This window comes from Dendrobates tinctorius, unplaced genomic scaffold, assembly GCF_039654945.1.
Source record: "Dendrobates tinctorius isolate UK_male_01 unplaced genomic scaffold, ASM3965494v1 ptg000058l, whole genome shotgun sequence".
Lineage (NCBI taxonomy): Eukaryota > Metazoa > Chordata > Amphibia > Anura > Dendrobatidae > Dendrobates > Dendrobates tinctorius.
The window spans coordinates 24,261,678-24,287,172 of NW_027361726.1; the positions used below are offsets into that span (position 1 = coordinate 24,261,678).

The window sequence follows — 25,495 nt, forward strand, 5'->3', positions numbered from 1 at the left end:
GGCTTATTCAACTGCTCCCCCCCCCCCTCCCCCTACCCGTGTCTTGCTCTACACAAGAAGAAATGCATAGAGCAAGACAGGGAGGGGGGGAGCAGTTGAATAAGCCCCGCCTAGCGGACCGAACTGCGGGAGTTTACATACAGCTGAACCAATATAAAAAAGGTATTTATGCATGAAAGGTGCGGGGTCAGGGGGAAGCAAAAGTACTAAGAGAATCCTTATGTGACACACAATTGAACAATATCATTATATGATATCTCAAAAAAGGGGTGACAGATTCCCTTTAACAGTTGTTGTAGAGATGTGTCTGCTGCTAGAACTCTGTGTGGGATTGACCTGGTCTCTAATCTGAGCTGCTGTTAACCTGCGATTTCTGAGGCTGGTGACTCGGATGAGCTTATCCTCCGCAGCAGAGGTGACTCTTGTTCTTCCTTTCCTGGGGCGGTCCTCATGTGAACCAGTTTCTTTGTAGCGCTTGATGGCTTTTGCCACTGCACTTGGGGCCACTTTCAAAGTTTTCCCAATTTTTCGGACTGACTGACCTTCATTTCTTAAAGTAATGATGGCCACTCGTTTTTCTTTACTTAGCTGCTTTTTTCTTGCCATAATACAAATTCTAATAGTCTATTCAGTAGGACTATCAGCTGTGTATCCACCAGACTTCTGCACAACACAACTGATGGTCCCAACCCCATTTATAAGGCAAGAAATCCCACTTAGTAAACCTGACAGGGCACACCTGTGAAGTGAAAACCATTTCTGGTGACTACCTCTTGAAGCTCATCAAGAGAATGCCAAGAGTGTGCAAAGCAGTAATCAAAGCAAAAGGTGGCTACTTTGAAGAACCTAGAATATAAGACATATTTTCAGTTGTCACACTTTTTTGTTAATTATATAATTCCACATGTGTTAATTCATAGTTTTGATGCCTTCAGAGTGAATCTACAATTTTCATACTCATGAAAATAAAGAAACCTCTTTGAATGAGGTGTGTCCAAACTTTTGGTCTGTACTGTATAATGCTCCAGTACTGATATAATCTCCAGACATTACATTATATGTGACTGATATCAGCCCCTCTTATAATGCCCCAGTACTGATATAACCTCCAGACATTACATCATAAGGGGAGCTGATATCAGTCACTTATGGTGTAATGTCTGGAGGTTATATCAGTACTGGGGCATTATAAGAGGCTGATATCAAGAATGATTGACCAATAATTTTGCTCATCCTGGGCTTAATGGTCATGAATGAATATAATGATAGAGTAGACAGGCAGTGCTACAGACCGAGCTGTCTGCCGTTCGGGGTGTGTGGGAAGCTGGGTAGTACGACCTATATTTTTTCCCCATGTTCCAGAGTTTTCCCGTATTTGGGTCACTTTCCTTTTGAAGTCTCATTTACATCCACAAAACCAGCGATCTGCAAATGAAGCATGCAGGAATATGGTGCAGTCTGCAGGTGACAGAGCGAGGTATGAGGTGCGGCAGTGCCTCTCGTTCATGACCTGGGTGAACTCTGTGCTTTCTTCCTCCATATGTGGGTTGCAGTGTTTGCTGGCGGAGACATCAGGGGTCAGGTCTGCATTGGTCAATATTTGGTGGAACTGTTATCTGAAGGACTTGTGTCCCGGGGTCAGCAGGAGCGTGCGGCCTCGCAGCAATCAATGTGTGGTGTGGAGATGGGAGCATGGGCGATCATATGTGTCTGCCTGTGGGTGTGAGCCTGTCCACAGAAGCAGCAGAGGTGGGAAAGTTAGATTTGTGGTGGAGGACACTAAGAAAACAGTGTGACACCTTGTGGGGAACTGTAATACCGGCCTCATTAGTAGTCACCCAACTTTCCCCGAAAAGGGGCATATGAAGGAGATGTCAGCCCAACAATCCACCCCTGCTTGTGAGATGGATTTTTCTTTTTTGAGTTCGGTCTTTGTACAGTTCATCTGGCTTCAGAGCTGAAATCTTCCAGCATTCCTTTCTTGTTCAGTAGTTAATATAAATACAGGGGGCAGCTAGTTTTTGTATAATCAGACTTTCCAATAACGACCAGAAGAACATTGAGCGCAGCTCTGGAGTATAATACAGGATGTAACACATGATCAGTAATGTATGTACACAGTGACTGCACCAGCAGAATAGTGAGTGTAGCTCTGGGGTATAATGCAGGATGTAACTCAGGATCAGTAATGTACAGTATGTACACAGTGACTGCACCAGGAGAATAGTGAGTGCAGCTCTGGGGTATAATGCAGGATGTAACTCAGGATCAGTAATGTATGTACACAGTGATTGCACCAGCAGAATAGTGAGTGCAGCTCTTGGGTATAATGCAGGATGTAACTCAGGATCAGTAATGTATGTACACAGTGACTGCACCAGCAGAATAGTGAGTGCAGCTCTGGGGTATAATACAGGATGTAACTCAGGATCAGTAATGTATGTACACAGTGACTGCACCAGCAGAATAGTGAGTTCAGCTCTGAAGTATAATGTGTATTGTTGATTGTTTGTTTATTTTTCCTCTTGGTTGCAGAGTATCGGTAAAGGATCCTTGTGGTGTATAGACCCTGAGTACCGGCAGAATTTGATACAAGCTTTGAAAAAGACGCCCTACCACCCATACTCCCATGTATTCAGCACACCCCCCACCTCTCCTCAGTCCTATCAAAGGTAAGATGACTTCGGGGCAGTTGCTGCTTTTGTTAATCATCTTGTATGTGGCTTTATATTCGAGGTGTGAGATTCCTGCACAAGATCCGCTGATAATCTAGAATCTCACAAGACTGAAAACTGTAACCAGTGGAGACCCCTATCCTCACAAGGTGATAACAGCAGGTCTATTATAAAGGGCTGCTCCTCTTTCTGCGAGATCCTTTTTGTGAGGAGGAAAGATTGCTCAATTTCACTGTTACATTCAGGATATCTGTGGGGAAATGCTTGTGTGAATTCTGCCCTATGGAGCATGTTCGTCTGTACAGTTTCTATGAATGTCACGATATTGGTGTAGTGTACATGGGCTGTCAAAATCCAAAACTCGGCAGCACATTGTCCTGTGTAACGACAATGTGATATTGAAAGTTATGGTGGTCTTCGTGCAGAGGCATCTGGAGTGCGATCTGCTGGTCTGTACAGACCATTGGAATCACCTATTAAACATAATGTATTCTGTTTAACGCCGCACATCGCTTTGTGTAAATCTGCCCTCGCTCTCACTGATTGGATCAATGCTGTGGCAATTTTATGTGAATAGGTCTCAATAATTGAAGAGTTCTCTAACTTTCTCATAGATGCCAAACTTCTAACCTGCACTGATACATTGTAACAAACAGGGGTGAGCAGTAAACACAGGCTGTGATCACACATTTATCAGAGTGTTTGCAGGAAAAACACTGCGTAAAATACCTGTATTTTTGTCTCATTTTTTGCGTTTTGACTTGTGTTTTTTCCCTTTCAATTGAATGAGGGGAAAAAGCAGAAAAATATGCTGTGAAAATGCATTGCTGATTCAGATCTGTAAGGAAAAATGGATCAGCGTGACGAGATGGCAGAAAGCTGTTCACTTTCCTGGTACTGTAAAATGCTGGCAAACGGTCAGGTGTGTGAACAAGCCCATCAGGTCTATGGGAAAGTTGCTGAACTTTTGATTATTCCGTTTTGTGCCCCCCCATTGTGTAACCTACCTGCGCCCCTCTGCTGCGTTACCCCGCGCTGCTCCTTCCTCAGCTCCTGTGCGGTCTCCTCGGCTCCGCAGGTTTGTGTTTAGTCGTCTCCACGCGTTGCCTTGGTGCAAGTAACTGCCGGCTCGTTATGGTTACACCGTGCTTGTTCATTCATTGAAACCACAACAGCGATGGCCGCACAGAGACTGCTCCTGCCCCGGGCTGTCACAGGCTCGGCCCTCCGGCCTCGGCTGCATTGTCACGACTTCTCCACTCCACATTACCCTGTTGCCTCCTCACCTGCAGTTCATCTTGTGGCCCTTTTGTTCGTTTGTACTGTTTACTGTTATCAGACAGTATTTAGGCTGCAGAACTTTACCATTTTTTTGGAGTATGTTCACATGATTCAATCATGGGTGTTTTTTTTTTGTTTTTTTAATTTTCAGCTGGTACTGGTGGCTAGTATCTGCTGTGGATCCCATAAAGGGATATTCTTGTCTTTAAAGGGTTTTTCCGGAAATCTTTGTGTGATTGCCTGACTAAGGGACTTATGTCTTGTAACACCCCAACCAGGAGGGAGCATGGTGGACTTTAGGAGGAGCACCCTGGTTCCATTTATTGTTTATGGTCCTGCTCAGTATCTAGTTTTAAGAAGGGGAACTTTTATTAGACCCCCAGCTGCCATGAGAATCCTGCATTGTGTAACCACTTGGATGCCAATGTCATTAAGGGACGTAGTATCTAAGGCGTTTCCAAGGGTCAGAGCTGTCTGATCCGGACTGGAGCAGATGGATGTCACCTGTATTGACACAGACTGCCTCGTACGGCGCCGGACCCGCTCATTGCACCCCCTCTTGACTTATGACTTAGCTTGAGCATCACATTGCGTGACCGGAAAGGGTTAATAGAGAAGCAGAATTTTTCTGTTGATTTCTCCCTTTACAGATTCTTCCTGATATTTGCATCAAAACCGGAGAAACCTTGCTAGGAAAGCTCAATCACCATCTGATGAAACGCTGCACTGCTTTCTGCCGTGTAAAGCGCTCTGCTTGCTGTCTGAATAGAAACATTCTGTTGGTAAGGGACACACAGCTGAGGGTTTGTTACAGTATTGTCCAGTCCTGACATTGCTAAGAGCTGTACAGAGGACTCCAGGCCGATAGTTTGCTACAATGTATCTGGTCCGGAGAGAGCTTTGCGCTGCTGCGAGGAGCGATCGTACGGGGGCGTTAGTGTTTGATCTTCTGACCTGGACACGAGAGTTTCTGTTCACTGACTGCAAGCAGAGGAACTGAGAAAATGGTAATGACTTGATACATGTGATTTTTCTCTAGTATGTGATGTCCCGCGCTGCGGATACAATGGCGCTGAGCCAGCGTTACACGACTAATGTTCGTTGCGTACCGTTTGTATGTCGGCGCCTTTTTGGCTTTTCATTGTTTCTTTTTTTTGTTTTTTTTTTCTCCTTCCAAGAAGGTTTCTGGCGTCTCCTCCGCTGAGGAGCGTTCCATCACATGCGCAGACAATCAGTCCTCACCGAGAGACGCTCCGAACAGCTGGGCTGCTGGGGAAGACTGCCGAAAGTCTGCCCTCGCAAGGCGATTAGCGTGATGGTAGCCATAGCAACTGGAGCGTCGCTATAGCAACACATAGCGGAGACAGGTGCAAGTTGCATCACGAGACTGTTAGTTGCCTGGCAAAAGAACATACCATTAGCACGTATAACTACACGGTTACCATGGCAACCGTGAACCCCATACAGCGGTTACAGTTCGCTCCCCGGCCATGTCCTCGCTACCTAGTTTTGGCTCTATTTTTTTTTTTTTTTTTTAATATATATTTTTTTTTTTCTAGTTTTTGTGAAAAGTCATCGATGGCATGAAATATCCAAAATGACAACTCGAGGTCAGCTAGCTTCAGGAGGAAACGTCAGAGCGAGGATTAGCACAAAGTGCTTGGGAAGCAGAAATATAGGAAAGTCCCCTCCCCCCCCCCGCCGCCGGCAAGACGAGCGCCACTGCACACGTTCCAGTACTTCTATCATTCTCCGCCACGCAATGTATGATTCCTCCTCAGGGGGTGATGGTACTTGTAGTCCGCTGGTGTTCTGTGAATAGGCATTATAAAGTACGGAGAATTGAAGTACAAAACATAGAGTTCCCTAGACTCCAATGTACAGTGTCGCTGAGCTGGAGTCACTGGTCATAGGTGTGACCTAATAGGAAAGACCTGCAGTATAAAGTATGGTGAAGGAAATCGCCTCTGGTCAGTCGAGGTCTTTGTGACAATAAGCCGGTAATACTCAGCAGCTGCAGTATATGCTCACTTTTTCCGGCTGTGTGTTTTCCGCCTCTGGCTGTAAATTGCCACAGGTTCTCTGACCTATGGCCACATTATGGAATTGCTAGATAAGCAATTCTCTATGATGCCGGCATTGTAGCGTCATATCTTAATTCAGCGATATCTGCTGGATTTGTCACCTCGATCTCCGTCCTCGCACAGCAGAAATCTGTTGCCATGCGCTCACAAACGCCACTTTGCCGGCACCAATTAGCGCTGTGATTACTGAAAGAGGATTGCAATTTCAGGGCTAAAAGGACGGCACCGGGCGAAAGGATTTGCAATGAGATTACGGCATTAGGCGGCTCCTCGCTTTTGTTCCGCTCATAATGCAACGATTTCGCTCCAGTAAGTGAAACAATCCAGTTTGGAGATTGAAGTGGCGGATCAATGTCCTGCAGATTTCTCTCAGCGGCTGCAGGAGAACTGACCTCTGCCTGGGGACGATGGTGGACGAGGAATTAGGTGACTGGCGCTGAAGACGCTGGGGCAATGTGTGGAAACTTCATTAGTCTGAGAAATGAGTTACTTATACCAATTGTCCTCTTCTGAAGAACACACCGAGTGGAGAGCAGAAATCCCCCAGCATCCCCTGCTTGTTCAGTGTCTGCACAGTGTCTGGTGACTTCAACTTATGGATTGCAGCTCTGAAGTATAATACAGGATGTAACTCGGGATCAGTACAGGATCAGTAATGTATGTTCACAGTGACTGCACCAGCAGAATAGTGAGTGCAGCTCTGGGGTATAATACAGGATGTAAGTCAGGATCAGTAATGTAATATATGTACACAGTGACTGCACCAGCAGAATAGTGAGTGCAGCTCTGGAGTATAATACAGGATGTAGCTCAGGATCGGTAATGTAATGCATGTACAACATGGACTGCACCAGCAGAATAGTGAGTGCAGCTCTGGAGTATAATACAGGATGTAACTCGGGATCAGTAATGTAATGTATGTACACAGTGACTGCACCAGCAGAATAGTGAGTGCAGCTCTGTAGTATAATACAGGATGTAGCTCAGGACCAGTAATGTATGTTCACAGTGACTGCACCAGCAGAATAGTGAGTGCAGCTCTGGAGTATAATACAGGGTGTAACTCAGGACCAGTAATGTATGTACACAGTGACTGCACCAGCAGAATAGTGAGTGCACCTCTGGAGTATAATACAGGATGTAACTCAGGATCAGTACAGGATCAGTAATGTAATGTATGTACACAGTGACTGCACCAGCAGAATAGTGAGTGCAGCTCTGGAGTATAATACAGGATGTAACTCAGGATCAGTACAGGATCAGTAATGTACGTACACAGTGACTGCACCAGCAGAATAGTGAGTGCAGCTCTGGAGTATAATACAGGATGTAGCTCAGGATCGGTAATGTAATGCATGTACAACATGGACTGCACCAGCAGAATAGTGAGTGCAGCTCTGGAGTATAATACAGGATGTAACTCAGGATCAGTAATGTAATGTATGTACACAGTGACTGCACCAGCAGAATAGTGAGTGCAGCTCTGGAGTATAATACAGGATGTAGCTCAGGATCGGTAATGTAATGCATGTACAACATGGACTGCACCAGCAGAATAGTGAGTGCAGCTCTGGGGTATAATACAGGATGTAACTCAGGATGAGTAATGTAATGTATGTGCACAGTGACTGCACCAGCAGAATAGTGAGTGCAGCTCTGGGGTATAATACAGGATGTAACTCAGGATCAGTAATGTATGTACTCAGTGACTGCACCAGCAGAATAGTGAGTGCAGCTCTGGGGTATAATACAGGATGTAACTCAGGATCAGTAATGTATGTACTCAGTGACTGCACCAGCAGAATAGTGAGTGCAACTCTGGATCAGTGATAGAATGAATATGTTGGAGCTTTACGTACTTTCAAGTTCTTGCACAGGGTGAAACACCCCTAATACAGGTATGTATGAAGACTATACATGATCTGATGGAGTACTGGGAAATCTTGTACTTTTTTGCCTCTTTCCCCATTAGACGGTTTGGTGAATTAAAGCTCTTCTGTAGTATTCGCAGAATTCAGTGAGAAATTTCCATTTAGTGGATGAGAAGCTGAATCCATTATTCACCTTGATCATTGCTGGTGACATCCGCATCGTTCTCTGCGGTTGCCAAGTTGGAGGCCACATGATGAGGCCACGGTTTTCTATGTTTTGACAGGGACCGTAAACTTTAAGTCTCACTTTTAGCTCTGGAGGTGACACGTTTTGCTCGCTGCTGACTTAGTCTCAGGATGAGCAGTGATGTAGCCCCTAGTGCTTGGATGAGTTGTGGGAACACAAAGTAGACAGAAGTGGCAGGAATGAGTGATATTTAGTCCTGGGCCTTGATTATATCTCTTATTCTGGGACTTATGGTCATGGGCAATGAGGCAGACGCTAGTGACCACCTACCAGGCACTGAAGGCCAGGAAGCTTCCTGCCTGGCACCGAAGAGGTTAATGAGGAAGGGGAACAGGATCCTGTTTACTGTGCTCATAAATGGCTCCTTAGACTCTAAGCTGAGGGGGAAGGAGGGAATATCTGCACCCCCCCATATTTCAGAGTCATCTGTCTCCATAGAGATGCATACCAGCATTGTAAGCTAATCTGAACCATGTGTGTGACAGAGGCGCCTGCAGCAGTGGAGCAGTCAGCAAGCAGGAGGCGGGCCTGCACTGCACACAACCTGGAGCACACCGGGTTAATGTCCTACCCATACTGAGAACTGCTGAGCTGTGTATCTAATGCTATCCTGTGTGATACTGTCTGCTGAGCAGTGTATCTAATCCTATCCTGTCTTGCTGACTGAGCCGTGTATCTAATGCTATCCTGTGTGATACTGGCTGCTGAGCCGTGTATCTAATCCAATCCTGTGCTATGGTCTGCTGAGCTGTGTATCTAATCCTATCCTGTGTGATACTGGCTGCTGAGCCGTGTATCTAATCCAATCCTGTGCTATGGTCTGCTGAGCATGTATCTAATCCTATCCTGTGTGATACTGCTGAGCTATGTATCTAATCCTCTCCTGTGTGATACTGACTGCTGAGTCGTGTATCTAATCCTCTCCTGTGTGATACTGACTGCTGAGCCGTGTTTCTAATCCAATCCTGTGATATGGTCTGCTGAGCATGTATCTAAACTTATCCTGTACAATACTGTCTGCTGAGCCATGTATCTAACCATATCTTGTATGATATTGTGATGTGCACTGTATCTAATGCGGTTATGTGTGGGGTGAGTGTGATGCGGTCATGGCACATCTGAGGATGTGCCATGTTTCTGGACCCCTGCCTGTGTCTATTATGCTGTGAGCTCCTCCCTGTTTCTGGCGCGTAAGATGGCGGTACTATTGGGGCATTGTTTACGTTCTCTGCGTTTGATGTCGGTTCTATTGGTGCAGTGATTATGATCTTTGTATGATGGCGGTACTATTGGCGCAGTGGTTATTTTATCTCTGATGGCGGTACTATTGACGCAGTGGTTGCGTTCTTTGCATATGATGATGGTATAATTGCCGCAGTGGTTACGTCCTCTCTGTATGATGGTGTTACTCTTAGCACAGTGGTTACGTTCTCTGCATATGATGATGGTACTATTAGCGCAGTGGTTACATTCTCCTTTGTATGATGTTACTATTGTCGCAGTGGTTACGTTCTCTATATGATGGCTGTACAATTGGCGTAGTGGTTATGATCTTTGTATGATGGAGGTACTCTTGGCGCAGTGGTTGCGTTCTCTGCATATGATGGCACTATTGGCGCAGTAGTTGCGTTCTTTCTGTATGATGGCGATACTATTGATGCAGTGGTTACGTTCTCTGTGTGATGGCGGTACTACTAGCACAGTGGTTACATTCTCTTTGTATGATGGTGTTACTGTTGGTGCAGTGGTTGCCTTCTCTGTATGATGGCGGTACAAATGGCGCAGTGGTTACGTTCTTTCTGTATGATGGTGATGCTATTGGCGCAGTGGTTGCATTCTCTGCGTATGATGATGGTACTATTGGCGCAGTAGTTACTTTCTCTCTTTGATGGCGATACTATTAGCGCAGTGGTTATGTTCTTTGTATGATGATGGTACTATTGACTCAGTGGTTACGTTCTCTCTGTATGATGGCTGTACTATTGACGCCGTGGTAACATCCTCTCTGTATGATGCCGGTACTATTGGCACAGTGGTTGCGTTCTTTGTATGATGACGGTACTATTGACTCAGTGGTTATGTTCTCTCTGTATGATGGCTGTACTATTGACGCCGTGGCAACATCCTCTCTGTATGATGACTGTACTATTGGCGCAGTGGTTGCGTTCTCTTTGTATGATGGCGGTACTATCGGCACAGTAGTTGTGTTCTCTTCCCCTACGGCCAGTGGTGACAGAGCGCCTATTGTCCGCTGTCTGTGGGTGCCCTGGCCTCTGACCCTGCGCAGCCGCTCTCCCAGCCTCCTGAATTCCTCCTGCCCATACACCACTGTCAGCGGGCGCTGTGTACACCCTTCTATATACCATGATGTTTTGTGCGTGTTCACACTATAGCCGTGTGTCTGCGTTCCTGCCTTCCCTCCAATCTTCCGTTTCGCTGCTCTCGGGGTCCGGTCGTTCTCGTAGCCCGTGACGCTTTGCTGAGTTTCACCTTGAAGCGAGCGTCTTTCCAGGACGTGGATGGCCCATGGCGATCCAGACGCCGGCACTCAGCAGTGTTGACTGTCGCTAAGCAACAAGATAATTTCTCCATTCGCCACCGCAGACGCCGCTCCTCTTGTTTTGACAGTCGCTGTGAATGTAACATAGAAAGCTCCTCGGTCCGTCCGGAGTCTGGCAGCTGCGGCACAAACACGGCTGCTGGCTCCTGGCAGCAGACGGGCTGATGCGAGGCAGCTCCGTGTTACGTCCTGCTGAAACGTGGCGAAACGCACCTCTCATTTATTAGGTACACGGCAGCGTTACCTCGTTACGTTTTCTGCTCAGAAGCTCTGAGCCGGCCAGCCTTATGTGTAAAGAAGTTCATGATCCCGGCTTCACGGTAGTCTGCACAGACATGGCAGTTTGCGGTTAACAGCTTCCTTCTCGTTTACTGCGTTAAAATCTCATCGTTCTAACAGACATCGCTGTATCTGCAGGTGATACTTTATTTAAAGGGCCAGTGACCCTAGTAAAATCAGCATCAAACGGACCCGAAGTGCTGGATTATCAGGTGCTCGGCAGGGCCACAGATGTTTTTCCATAGTTCCACCCTCGCCCTGTCCCGCTGAGGTCTTCCATAAATCCCAGCTAATAAGCAGACCTCACGCCAGCTCACCCTCCTGACAATACGACCCCTTTTTTATAGGTCTAGCACCCGACCACAGAGACACAAGTTTCCAGACTTCCATTTGTCTCTGGTAACAAGGCGGCCTCTTTAATCACGTCGTTTAGTTAAATGGCCTCATTAGGGGAGAGCTGTGGAAACCACATTGAGAGGCGAGACCTCTATAAACATAAACCGAGGCAGGAGAAGATGGAGTTGTCGTGTCCGGGTTTTTTGTGCGTAGCATCTGACCTTTGAAAGTTAACGTGATAATACGCCCCAAAATCAAAACTTAAAGGGGTCGTCCTGTTGCTGGATGTTCTCTTTTTTTAAATTAAGTTGAAAAATATTCCTCTCCTGCAGCGGCACAGTTGCATCCTTGTCAATGCCAGGTTTGCCAATCAACGGCTGCTTTTGGGAGCTGCTTTTTCAATTCTTTTGCTTCCCCAACATTCAATCAGGAGAAGTGAGAGCGCACCACCCCAAAAGAAACCGCTGATCGGCTGCAGGGCTCACGTGGCGTAACAATGGCGTTCAAACACCAGTGTACCTGGCATCAACATAGCTGGAAAAACGCCAGTGCATGACGTGAGGGTTTAAGGGGGACTACTTCTTTTAAATAGGGGCTCTCCAGGTTGTGGACATTCTTTTTTTAAGTTCCACTTGCTGCAGATTTATAATTGAGAATTTCACTTTCCGTTAAAGGGAATCTGTCACCTCAGTTTGGCGCGGTATAAAAATGAGTTGTGTCCGGTCTGATCGGCGGTGTTTTGGCTCCTTCCCTCCTCCCCTCCTTGGCCGCTGTACACAATCGTTCTGGGAATTTCCGTAGTTGTCGTTCAGATTAAGCGCGTGCGCATTGCAATATCCAATTGCGCATGCGCAGTATGCTTTGCCCAACTGCGGGCAAAGCCGAAAATCATTAGTGTGCAGGCGCCGGTGAACTATGTCCCGGAACACAGAAATGGCAGTGAAATACTTCTGGGACATAGTTCACCGGCGCATGCGCACTAATAATTTTCGGCTTTGCCCGCAGTACATCTGTAAAGGGGCTGTACATCTTTGTTGACTTTTTTTTATTTATTTTTTTACTTACAGGCATGTATTTGGGGCTGAACATCCATTTTGACAATGGGTTTCATAACAAATGTTACACCGTTCAGCTTTTCCAGGCTCTCTCGTTCTCTCCATGTTCAACTTTGTTGTCATAAATAATGTGAGAGGAGCTCAGAAAAAGACAGATAAGAATTAGTGACTCCCCATCAGACTCTCGGAACGAGCTGACTGTCATATTCTCGGTGAGCTCCTTCTGCATCACTAAAACTATAGAAGCAAACTGTGCAAAATTCTCAAGGAAACTAAATTACAGAAACTACTTTTAGCCCCAATTGCGTATTTTTGTGGGAAAAAATAAATTGTACGAGGGTGGAGAACCCCTTTAAGGATATACCTCTGTTTGGAATAAATGGTGTCAGTTTACATAGCGGAATGTAATCCGGGCCTAATATTTAAGGGAACCCTCCCGTCATGAGATATTATGACAATTACCCCCCATAGGAGGCCAGTGATTATCTGGCTTAAAAATCTCGGAAATGTGAACCTCACAATTGACTCGATCTCCCAAACAGATGGAATCTGACACCCATTTACTATCGCGGGAATGAAGTTGTCACCGAGCCACAACCTGCTACAATGTATCAAATAGGAGACTAGACCTGATGAAATGGTGATTAGCAGCGTCATTTGTTCTCCTCATGTCCGCTGACGCCGCCCGATGCAGACCCCACGATAGACTCCTTTGTGTGGGTCCGGATTCCCTTTGTTGGCTGATGACTTGACGTGAATGGACTCTTGAGTCTCTCATCACTTCTCCATTCTCCTGGAGTGTGCTGGGGAGGGCCTGCAGCCGGCAAACATTGTGACTCCTGATAGTCCCCACTTCTGGGGTCGTAACACACAGGAACAATGACAATGTCCGAAAGTAGTCAGCGCCCAGACACGTGTGTAAATCGCCGCCCCCACGTGGAGCCAAGCAGTGACATCTGCCCATCATGTGACTGATCGTTTCTAACCGGGCAGCAGCAATTGTTGCAAAGAACGACGTCATTGTATGAACCCGGCCTTAGATTGTGCTTTGCCTTTGGTTACTGCACAATGAGCTTTCCAGATGCAATATATTCACTACAGGCAGCGCTCTGGGCCATATTCAAGGGCAACCAAAAATGGTCTCCATCCAATAATCTGAGAAGAGGCGAGAAAGAGACAGTCTTTAGTAATGCTGGCTAGAGTCTGCCGGGTACTGACACCTTGTTTCTCTTCTCTCCGCAGCACATCGGTCCCTCCTCTGTGGCCCGGAAGCAGCTTCTTCAAGAAAAATGGAGCGTTGCTTCAAGGTAAGAGAAGCCCCCGGCACCTGTCCTGTGCCCCCTGCTACGGGGATGGAGCTCCCCGCTGCTGTCATGGCAGATCTCCTCCTTCTATCTTCTCCAACTATCTCTTAGACTTTGTATTACACTTGATATATGTAAGCAGGTAGACTAAATGTGGGGAGAAAAACAAGTGAAATCCCCTCTGCGAATGCCTGGTTCTCGTGCATCACTGGCCTTCCATGTATGTAGGACCCCTCATTTCTGAGCTGCCTCCACGTCACTGGCGCTGAAGAGCTGCCGCTTCATAATGCACATAAATGCTAAGGCTGTGGATGTTTATTGGGACTGTAAAATGACTGTAGTTTTGATCCTCACATACACGTGTAGTTAACGGGCAGAGCGGGGGATCTGAAAAGTCGCAGAGGTCAGGGTACACTGCTCACTTTACACCGCCCACTTTTTTGGGGTTGTCGGCACATCTGGAGTTGTCAGATTACAACAAAGAAGTAGGGGGCCATCCGGTCCTGCTGGCCCATTGTGCTGGGTTGTGGTAGCAGTCAGGAGTACAAAGCGTCCGCCCCCACCTCCTAACCAAACAGGATAAAGTTTAGTGGCGCTGTTTGGTCGCCATAGCAACTGTGAGGTGTGGCCGCAAATTACAGGGTGAAAGCACGCCGCTGTGTAAATGCTAGGTGTGTAGATGGCGATTACCTGCAATCTGATGCCCTCGTCCCGCGTGTTGGAGCCTTAACCCTTACCAGCCCGGCTGACAGATTAGGCTTATTTCTTATATGGCTTTTTTTCTGACGGCGACCTGACATTACATGGCTTTTCCTACAGACTACTTCATATGCAAGCAGATAAGACCCTTCTGCCCGATCCATAGACTTCACTGCTCTCCCTTACAGATAATGCCTTTCTTGTTGATATACCATCCTCTGTCCCACCCTATAGACCACTCTGACCCATCCACCAGACCCCACTGTCCCACCCATGGGTTCTGCTTTTCTCTACTTGAGTTTCTGGCTTTCTCATCTCCTGACCCTTCTGTCCTACCCCGCAATCCAGACTCCAGACCCCTTTGTCCTCTTATACAGACCTGTCTTTCCTCCGCTCCTTACTCTTTCATGTGTCCAGCCTCTTCTAGTGTCAGATTATCCCCCTCAAAACAAAGGATCAGGGATCAAGCTACTAGCTTACAACATGTCTGATCCTTCTTTTTTTGGCATCTACCTTCAGAAAATATTTGAGACCCCCACTAATGTGAACGCTCATCTGGATTATTATTCCTTATTAAGTGATACCTTCTCTCTCCCTGTGACTTGTGGTGTCGGGTCTCTTGGTGTGGTTGTATCAGGACTGCAGCGGCTACAAGTGACGCACGGACAGTTCAGTGCTCGGGAAATGCTAAATGAAGCAACGTTGTAAATGGTCGTGGTTATAACTTTCTTGTTTTGTGTGCACTGCTCCTATGAAGTGTTTTGTCTCCATGGTTACAGACTACACACAATCCCTTTTGTAGTCTGGTTGTGCTCCTATACCAGTGTATGGTGGTGCCTCTTGATCTTCGGTTGTTGGGACGTTGGTTTAAAGCAGCAAAGTTACCAAAAGTCACGAACCGCCGGCGTTGAAACGAGCGTCGTGCCAACCAATATCAGACTCTTATTTTCTCTTGTCCTGAAATAGTTGTCATGAGGCCAAATTCCTCATCCGCAGCCGCCGTTCGGATGAAACCTTCCTGTTTTTAATTCACTTATTTAGAAGTAATGATCACGCAGCCAACGGTATTAGTCATTGGCTTCTGCACAGGGAGCTCTAAAAGCCAATTCTTAGCCACTTGTGCGCTTTACCAGTCTATGGTCTGATCTGACCTGGGGAAAGCTGGATGATTATTATTTAATACTATAGCGCCATTTATTCCATGACGCTTTTACATGTGAGGAGGGGTGTACATGATAAAAAAACAAGTACAGTAATCTTAATACAAGTGACGACTGGTACAGTAGGAGAGCGGACCCTGCCCACGAGGGCTCACAATCTACATGGGATGGGTGAGGAATCAGTAGGCGAGGGTAGAGCTGGTCATGCAGCGGTTTGGTGGTTACTGCAGGTTGTAGGCTTGTCTGTAGAGGTGGGTCTTCAGGTTCTTTTTTGAGTGTTTCCACGGTAGGTGAGAGTCTGATATGTTGTGGTAGAGAGTTCCAGAGTAGGGGAAATGTGCGGGAGAAATCTTATATGCCATTATGGGAAGGGGAGATAATTGGGGAATAGAGAAGGAGATCTTGTGAGGATCGGAGGTTGCGTGCAGGTAAGTACTGGGAGACAACGTAACAGATGTATGGAGGACACAGGTTTTGGATGGCTTTGTAAGCCCGCCTCAGTTCTTTGGTCAGGCTTGTGCCATGGTTGTCTGTTGATTTTGCGAGCAGAATCCACATTGTATAGGGGACTTACAACTGAAAGAGGGAGAAGGGATTCAGAGTGTGTGTAGATTGAGGTGGTTAAGATTTCTGTGAGTGTGTGCAAGTTTGTGGGGTGGGGATTGTTTACCTGGAGGAGAGGGAAGAGAATGTAAGTAGGTTGTGATCAGAAAGGGGAAGAGGTGAGTTAGAGAGGTTAGATAGGGAGCAGAGGCAGGTGAAGAATGAGGTCCAATGTGTGGCCATCTTTGTGAGTGGCTGCAGAAGACCATTGAGCGAGGCCGAAGTTGGAAGTGAGAGATGGACATATTCCGCAGCACTTTACATTTCAGAGGGGATTTCTACAGACAATAGACATTACAGCATAGCAATAATCACATAGATCATAACAGATACCAAGAGCAATGAGGGCCCTGCTCGCAAGCTTAGTGTCTGAGGAAAAAGGGAGACACGAAAGGTGGGTGGTAACAGTTGCCCTGAAAGTGAAGGATTATAGGGTTGAGAGTGAAAACAAGCAGAAACATTGTTTATAGTGACTCTCCAATTACCTTCAGTTCTCTTCTGGTTCGATTCTGGATTAATTCTTTCATAGCTCCACACTTTTATCATACACTTATATGATGCACTGGGCAGACTTATGATATGCAATGTATGTGCTAGAAAGTACAGTCAGGTGTGAAGCAGTGGGTAATGGTCTATGCTCATCTTGGTCAGATAATTAAGAGTGAGGCAGATGCATATGATCAAGGCAGTGTAAACAAGGTCATAAATAACATTGGGGGTATTGCAGGGGTTAGTTGAAAAGGATACCAAATGGGTGCAATGAGTTGAGGTATGGGAATGTCAGTGTGGAAAGCTGGGTCACGTACCTGCAGGAAGAATAGATAAATGGACATGTTGATTAGATTGCGATGATGGCAGGTGGTAGTGTACAGTCTGTATACATCATATTATATTGTGGACCAATTCTTTCATATCTCCATACGATACACTTATATGATGCACTGGGCAGACTGACTGGCTGCCGTACACATCCTGGGGGGCTCCACACGGGTTATGTGAACTGTATGGGGCGCAGAGTAAGAGGGTGAATAATTCAGACTTTACCAGATGTGAATCTCTCCTGCCTGGACATGCAAAGAGCCAAAACCAGTTTGTCTTCTGCCCTTCTCAGCTTTTGAAAGATGTCACTCCAGCAGCACCTTGCCTCTGGTCATGTCCATACAGTTACTGCCCCCTCCACCTTGTACAGAGACCCTCCTGATCTACACATGGCCATGGCCATAAAGCACCAGGTTCTGATCACATGAAGATCAGAAGCACAGGGTTAAAGCTGAAGGCTGTGAACTCAGTTGGCCTTGTATGGTTAATATTACTCCCACATCCAGAGCTGAAATCTCCCAGTAAAGCCACCAGTTCTGGAATATAATACAGGAGGTAACTCAGAATCAGTAATATATGTACACAGTGACAGTGACTGCACCAGCAGAATAGTGAGTGCAGCTCTGTAGTATAATACAGGATGTAACTCAGGATTAGTACAGGATCAGTAATGTATGTACACAGTGACTGCACCAGCAGAATAGTGAGTGCAGCTCTGGAGTATAATACAGGATGTAACTCAGGATCAGTACAGGATCAGTAATGTATGTACATAGTGAGTGCAGCTCTGGAGTATAATACAGGATGTAACTCAGGATCAGTAATGTATGTACACAGTGACTGCACCAGCAGAATAGTGAGTGCAGCTCTGGAGTATAATACAGGATGTAACTCAGGATCAGTACAGGATCAGTAATGTATGTACATAGTGAGTGCAGCTCTGGAGTATAATACAGGATGTAACTCAGGATCAGTACAGGATCAGTAATGTATGTACACAGTGACTGCACCAGCAGAATAGTGAGTGCAGCTCTGGAGTATAATACAGGATGTAACTCAGGATTAGTACAGGATCAGTAATGTATGTACACAGTGACTGCACCAGCAGAATAGTGAGTGCAGCTCTGGAGTATAATACAGGATGTAACGCAGGATTAGTACAGGATCAGTAATGTATGTACACAGTGACTGCACCAGCAGAATAGTGACTGCAGCTCTGGAGTATAATACAGGTTGTAACTCAGGATCAGTAATGTAATATATGTACACAGTGATTGCACCAGCAGAGTAGTGAGTGCAGCTCTGGAGTATAATACAGGATGTAACTCAGGATCAGTACAGGATCAGTAATGTATGTACATGGTGAGTGCAGCTCTGGAGTATAATACAGGATGTAACTCAGGATCAGTAATGTAATGTATGTACACAGTGACTGCACCAGCAGAATAGTGAGTGCAGCTCTGTAGTATAATACAGGATGTAATTCAGGATCTGTAATGTAATGTATGTACACAGTGACTGCACCAGCAGAACAGTGAGTGCAGCTCTGGAGTATAATACAGGATGTAACTCGGGATCAGTACAGGATCAGTAATGTATGTACATAGTGAGTGCAGCTCTGGAGTATAATACAGGATGTAACTCAGGATCAGTACAGGATCAGTAATGTATGTACACAGTGACTGCACCAGCAGAATAGTGAGTGCAGCTCTGGAGTATAATACAGGATGTAACTCAGGATTAGTACAGGATCAGTAATGTATGTACACAGTGACTGCACCAGCAGAATAGTGAGTGCAGCTCTGGAGTATAATACAGGATGTAACGCAGGATTAGTACAGGATCAGTAATGTATGTACACAGTGACTGCACCAGCAGAGTAGTGAGTGCAGCTCTGGAGTATAATACAGGATGTAACTCAGGATCAGTACAGGATCAGTAATGTATGTACATGGTGAGTGCAGCTCTGGAGTATAATACAGGATGTAACTCAGGATCAGTAATGTAATGTATGTACACAGTGACTGCACCAGCAGAATAGTGAGTGCAGCTCTGTAGTATAATACAGGATGTAATTCAGGATCTGTAATGTAATGTATGTACACAGTGACTGCACCAGCAGAACAGTGAGTGCAGCTCTGGAGTATAATACAGGATGTAACTCAGGATCAGTACAGGATCAGTAATGTATGTACATAGTGAGTGCAGCTCTGGAGTATAATACAGGATGTAACTCAGGATCAGTACAGGATCAGTAATGTATGTACACAGTGACTGCACCAGCAGAATAGTGAGTGCAGCTCTGGAGTATAATACAGGATGTAACTCAGGATTAGTACAGGATCAGTAATGTATGTACACAGTGACTGCACCAGCAGAATAGTGAGTGCAGCTCTGGAGTATAATACAGGATGTAACGCAGGATTAGTACAGGATCAGTAATGTATGTACACAGTGACTGCACCAGCAGAATAGTGACTGCAGCTCTGGAGTATAATACAGGTTGTAACTCAGGATCAGTAATGTAATATATGTACACAGTGATTGCACCAGCAGAGTAGTGAGTGCAGCTCTGGAGTATAATACAGGATGTAACTCTGGATCAGTACAGGATCAGTAATGTATGTACATGGTGAGTGCAGCTCTGGAGTATAATACAGGATGTAACTCAGGATCAGTAATGTAATGTATGTACACAGTGACTGCACCAGCAGAATAGTGAGTGCAGCTCTGTAGTATAATACAGGATGTAATTCAGGATCTGTAATGTAATGTATGTACACAGTGACTGCACCAGCAGAATAGTGAGTGCAGCTCTGGAGTATAATACAGGATGTAACTCAGGATCAGTAATGTAATGTATGTACACAGTGACTGCACCAGCAGAAAAATAGTGAGTGCAACTCTGCAGTATAATACAGGATGTAATTCAGGATCAGTAATGTATGTACACAGTGACTGCACCAGCAGAAAAATAGTGAGTGCAACTCTGCAGTATAATACAGGATGTAATTCAGGATCAGTAATGTAATGTATGTACACAGTGACTGCACCAGCAGAAAAATAGTGAGTGCAACTCTGCAGTATATAATACAGGATGTAAGTCAGGATCAGTACAGGATCAGTAATGTATGTACACAGTGGCAGTCACTGTGTACATACATTACATTACTGATCCAGGACTTTCTGTGTAGTCAGGATTTTCTGCACAATTGCCGGTGTTTTGATGCCGCTGACTGTTTCCTTGCCGTTGGTACATCCGAGTCTGCTGCTATTTATCCAATAAGTTCCGTGCGCTGACCTTGGGAAGGCGTCTATTTATAGTGGGTATGATGGCTCGTCAGGGTTTATCTTGTCGTATTCCTCCTGACAGCGGCTGCAGATGATACGCGCAGCGTTATCCCTCTGCCTAGTGCTCTATCGATCACACCGCACGTTAAATGGGCGAGCGCTGGGAATGAGACAGGTCCCCGCGGAGGCCTCCGATACCAGATCGCTAATACAATTTTAAATACATCAGCGATGACTGTTCCTGTTGCTCAGGCCTTCTACCAGCCTGGTTGCTTTATGGAGCGCCACCTTGGCAGAATGCAACCCCCTCAAATAGTCATTACACCCCAAAAATATTGGTCTTGCAGCTGTCCTCTGCTGGAGAATTCTGTCAGTTAGATCTTTTCTTGGGAAAGTTGCCATCGCAGACCAGAGAGGTCATCACCCACCTTTCCAAGGTGACTTTTTTTTCTGGGGCATTTTGCAGTCTTGGCTCTTATTTTGTGCAGATTTTTCATCTGCTTGTTGGCGTGAGACCTCCTGGAGGAGATGAAATAACACTTTGTAGATGCAGCCGCATACATGTATACATCATTTTGTGAACCCACTGGTCTGGTCCCGATGCCCGTAATTCACTTTCCATTAGCAGAGAGGAAAGGAGGTCATGAATGTAGACGCTATTTTTTTTGTTAGCCGCTGACAATAAGAGTGCCTCCTTCCCTTCCTGCCCGCACAATAGATGACTGTACGCCTTTCACGGAGCCGCTATTACAAATACCTCTTGTCACAAGCGATCAGCATCGCGCCTCTAGCGAGGGGTAGAAGCGGAGGCCGCACTCCTGTTAGACGATCGTCCCAGGCTGCCTGAGCAGATTGTGGGGGGGGGGATGTCTGTCTTCCGCCGTTCACCTTTTTGTGCGAGGTGACTACATATTTTGTCTGGCTGATCAGTGACCTGGCTGCCATCGCACTTAATGCAACAAGGCTGAAAACGCGTTGGCTCTTTTAATATTGAGTCCTGGAAATGGAACTATAGAGGCATAAGAAATTGATATGGCCCTGCATGTAAAGCTTGTCTGTCTATGGGCTCTGACAAAGCATGCAGATAGCCCCTTCACTCCTCCAGGATCCTTCCTCGGGGCTCAGAAAGATTTTTTTTTTTCCTTTTGTAACTTCAGATGAAAAGGATTATCGGACCACAAAATTTGCTGATCTGCTGCTGGGAAAGTTGGGTGACTGCAAAATGGTTTTATACAGGGATTACACATATTCCACCCTCCAGTTTTTAAACTGCAACTTCCAGCATGCCCTGATAGCCACAGTAAGTTATGGTAAGTTAAAGGCCCCGTCACACACAGCGATTCGCTGATTTTGTGACGCCACAGCGATCTCGCCAGTGACATCGATGTGTGTGACAGGGATCAGCGACCGACCCCCGTCGGGTATCGCTGATCATGCTCGATCGGCCTGGGCCATTTTTCGATCGCTGGTCTCCCGCTGGCCAGCACGCATACTCAATGTTTACATTAGACACCAGCGTCCAGCGTCGCTGGTCCTGATCGCTGGAGGGGCTGTCTTGTGACAGCTCACCAGCGATCAGCCTAACGATGTCCCAGCGATCCCATCATGTCGGATCGTTGGTGGGATCGCTGGGACATCGTTATGTGTAACGGGGCCTTAAGGGTATGTTTCCATGGCCAGTATCCGTCACGCTTTGGACGCGGCACATGTCCGCTCCGTCCAAAGCGCTGCCGGCTTTTGAACGCCGGTGATTCCGCATGTGCTCATTGAACCGTGAGAAATCACCACGTCCAACACATTGTATGGGTGAGATTTATATTGCAGAGACTGAGCGACTCCACAAGATAAATAGACATACTGCGTCTGGAAAGACTCCGCATGTCTGGTTGCGCAGGGAACTTGGAGGCGTCCCTGCATGCATAGTGGAGATGGGATTTCATGAAATCCCCTCCACTATGCTGTAAGTAATATTTGGACGATGTGGCTGTATGCAGTGTCCAACCCGCAGCATTATGGGTATGTTCCCATGATCAGGATTTGACGCAGGTGAATGCGTTTTTGATGTATTTTTTCATTGCATGCGTTTTTTGTTTTTGTTTTTTTTTTGTCACTTGAAATAAAGCTAATTGAAAGTTGGTTTCAGGGAAGGAAAAAAAGTGGTTTCCTCTTTGCAGATATATTGGGGTATGTTCCCACGGTCAGTAAACGCTGCGGGTTGGATGCTGCCGTACATCCGCAATGTCCAACCTGCAGTGTCCAGCTGTTACAGCATAGTGCATTGGAGTTAAAGAAATCCCATGCCCACTATGTGTTCACCACTGCCCGCGGTTCATCTGCAGAGACCGACATGCGGCGCGTCGTTCCAGCCGCAGCATGTCAATTTATGTAGTGGAGATGGGAGATGCTCCGCCACCGCTGCGTAAATTACCCATAGACTTTTATTAGCATAGGTAAAACCGCATTATCTTCCTAGTGCGTATTAAGTGCGGGAACGCAGCTTACTACACATGTGTGCTAATTTACATAATGGTGAATCTTGTGACACAGCTGGAAGTACACAACACAGGAAGTGGAGGAAAGCACATAGAGAGGTCCCCTCCTTATTAATAATTTTAAAAAATGGTGTGGGGTCCCCCTATATTTGTTAACCAGCCAGAGTAAAGCAGACTACTGGGGTTGGTATTTCTGGCTGGTAAGGATCCAGTATCCATGAACCTTACCAGCCTGATAATACCAGGCCGCAGCAGTCTGCTTACTTTGGATGGTTAGCAAAAATAGTGGGATCCCCTCCAAAAAAAAAAAGTGTGGGGTCCCCCTATTTTTGTTAACCAGCCAAGGAAAAAGCAGATAACTGTGGCCTGGCATTCTCAGGCTGGCGAGACCCATGGATTTTGGCCCTCACCAGCCTAAAAGCAGCAGCCCTACAATTGGCGCGTCCAAAGACGCGCCAATTGTGGCACTTAACCCGGCTCTTCCCGCTTGCCCTGTAATGGTGGCAAGTGGGGTAATATTTGTGGGGTTGATGTCACCTTTGTATTGTCAGGTGACATCAAGGCCATGGATTAGTAATGGAAAAGCGTCTATAAGACACCTCTCCATTACTAACCCTGTAGTTACATGGTAAATAAAGACACAGCCAGAATAAAGTCCTTTAATTGAAATTGACACCTACTCCTTCAATAATCTTAATTAATCCATACTGACTGCATCGCCTATTCCATCGAAGCCTTCTGATCTCCTGTAAGAGAAATAAAATAAAGAAGCAACAATATCCTTACCTGTCCACAGAGAAGGTATATATCCTGTCCCATTGGACGTGAACATCCGGCTGTGGCACATGGTAAGACATTATTTAAATTAGTTCACATGCATAGTAAGCTGCGTTCCCGCAGTTACTACGCAAGTGAATAGGAAGATAATGCGGTTTTACCGCATCTAATTAAATCCTATGGATAATTTACGCTTCGGAGACTGAGCCTCTCCGTAACAGACATGCTGCGGTCTAGAAAGACGCTCTGCATGTCCGCTTACGCAGGGATGCCGTGGGCGTCCCTGAACGCATAATGAGCATGGGATTTCTTGAAATCCCATCCACTATACTGTAACATCTGGCTACTGTGGATGTACGCAGCGTCTAACCCGCAGCGCTTACTGATCAGGGAACGTACCCTTAGCAGTAAAAATGCAACGTGTTGTGAACATAGCCTATGTTTTTTCTTCAGGCAAAACCTGCTAGAAGCTGCTACAAAAAAAGCAGCAGGTTTTGTTCCCCCCCCCCCCCCCAAATAAATAAAATTGAGATGCAACCTCCTTAAGGCTTTTGCACCAAAAGCAGCAAATAACGATTTTCTTATTTGCTGCATTTTTGCTTCATTTTTACTCTTGTGCGTTGATTTCTGAAATCTCAGACTTTGCTGGCACTATAAAGCGCAGCTTAAAATTTGCCCATAAAAATGCAACATGTGAACATAGCCCTACTGACACATAACTGGCTTATTTCAGGCTTCTGATTTTTGCTTTAGTAAAGTCTGGTGATTGAGCCAATGTTGGTGTTGGGTGTCACTGCTCGACCAGGTGCAGATATACAAGGTTAGCTCAGTCTGGCAGCCGTGTGGCCCGTCCAGGTGACCCTGGCATGATGCTGGGGGGGGGGGCTTTATCCCGCTCTGGCTCCAGGTGACCCTGGCATGATGCTGGGGGGGCTTTATCCCACTCTAGCTGCCCCCCTGGTGACTGTAAAGGATACAGTGTAGCAGTCATGTACAGTGTTATTTACCATAAATATTTACTAATTAGTTTCCTTGACATCTTGATTCTTTTCTAGTTTTCTAGTCATGGTCACATGATCCTGAAGACGCATCCCAGCTCTGCAGACTCAGCGCTTCTATTCTCGCTGCCATCTTGCTTTACTTGCAGGATAAGACTATCGGCATCAATTCCAGGAATGGGGCAGGGACGACTGATCGCTTCTCTGTTGATATTGTGTACATGACGGTTGAGTCGTTTGTTGCCATGGTGATGAACTTGTTCTGCAGGTTGTCACACTACACCCAGCTGAGTCACTCAGCAGAGGCAGTATACACCGCAGCCCTATAACTGTGCAGGACTGGTGTGTATACAGGGTCTGAAAATACACTCCTGATGGACAGAAACAAACATTAAAAAAAAACATACAAAAATAGATCTGGCTAGAGACATATCTATACCCATCTCTCCATTAGTAATTATCTGTAAATATGCAGTGGATTATATATACTTTTGTGTGAGTGGTTCATGGATACTCTGTATACATATATAGGTGATCATTCTCAGTGATGGATAGGCGGCATTCTTAGTGATGTCACCGCTGATCTCTAGTGATGGATAGGAGGCATTCTCAGTGATGTCACCGCTGATCTCTAGTGATGGATAGGAGGCATTCTCAGTGATGTCACTGCTGATCTCTAGTGATGGATAGGAGGCATTCTCAGTGATGTCACCGCTGATCTCTAGTGATGGATAGGAGGCATTCTCAGTGATGTCACCTCTGATCTCTAGTGATGGATAGGAGGCATTCTCAGTGATGTCACCGCTGATCTCTAGTGATGGATAGGAGGCATTCTCAGTGATGTCACCTCTGATCTCTAGTGATGGATTGGAGGCATTCTCAGTGATGTCACCGCTGATCTCTAGTGATGGATAGGAGGCATTCTCAGTGATGTCACCTTTGATCTCTAGTGATGGATAGGAGG

At 46.1% G+C, this 25,495-nt stretch overlaps 1 protein-coding gene across 8 annotated transcripts in view; it reads left to right on the plus strand.

Moving 5' to 3' along the window:
- FOXN3 (forkhead box N3) overlaps window positions 1-25,495 on the plus strand; it is a 134,629-nt gene that overhangs the window by 80,867 nt on the left and 28,267 nt on the right. For all 8 annotated transcript variants that reach the window (XM_073578194.1, XM_073578198.1, XM_073578197.1 and 5 more), the window contains 2 exons: window positions 2,536-2,672; window positions 13,631-13,695. In XM_073578194.1, the coding sequence (XP_073434295.1) occupies window positions 2,536-2,672; window positions 13,631-13,695 (202 nt within the window). The remainder of the gene's footprint in view (window positions 1-2,535; window positions 2,673-13,630; window positions 13,696-25,495) is intronic.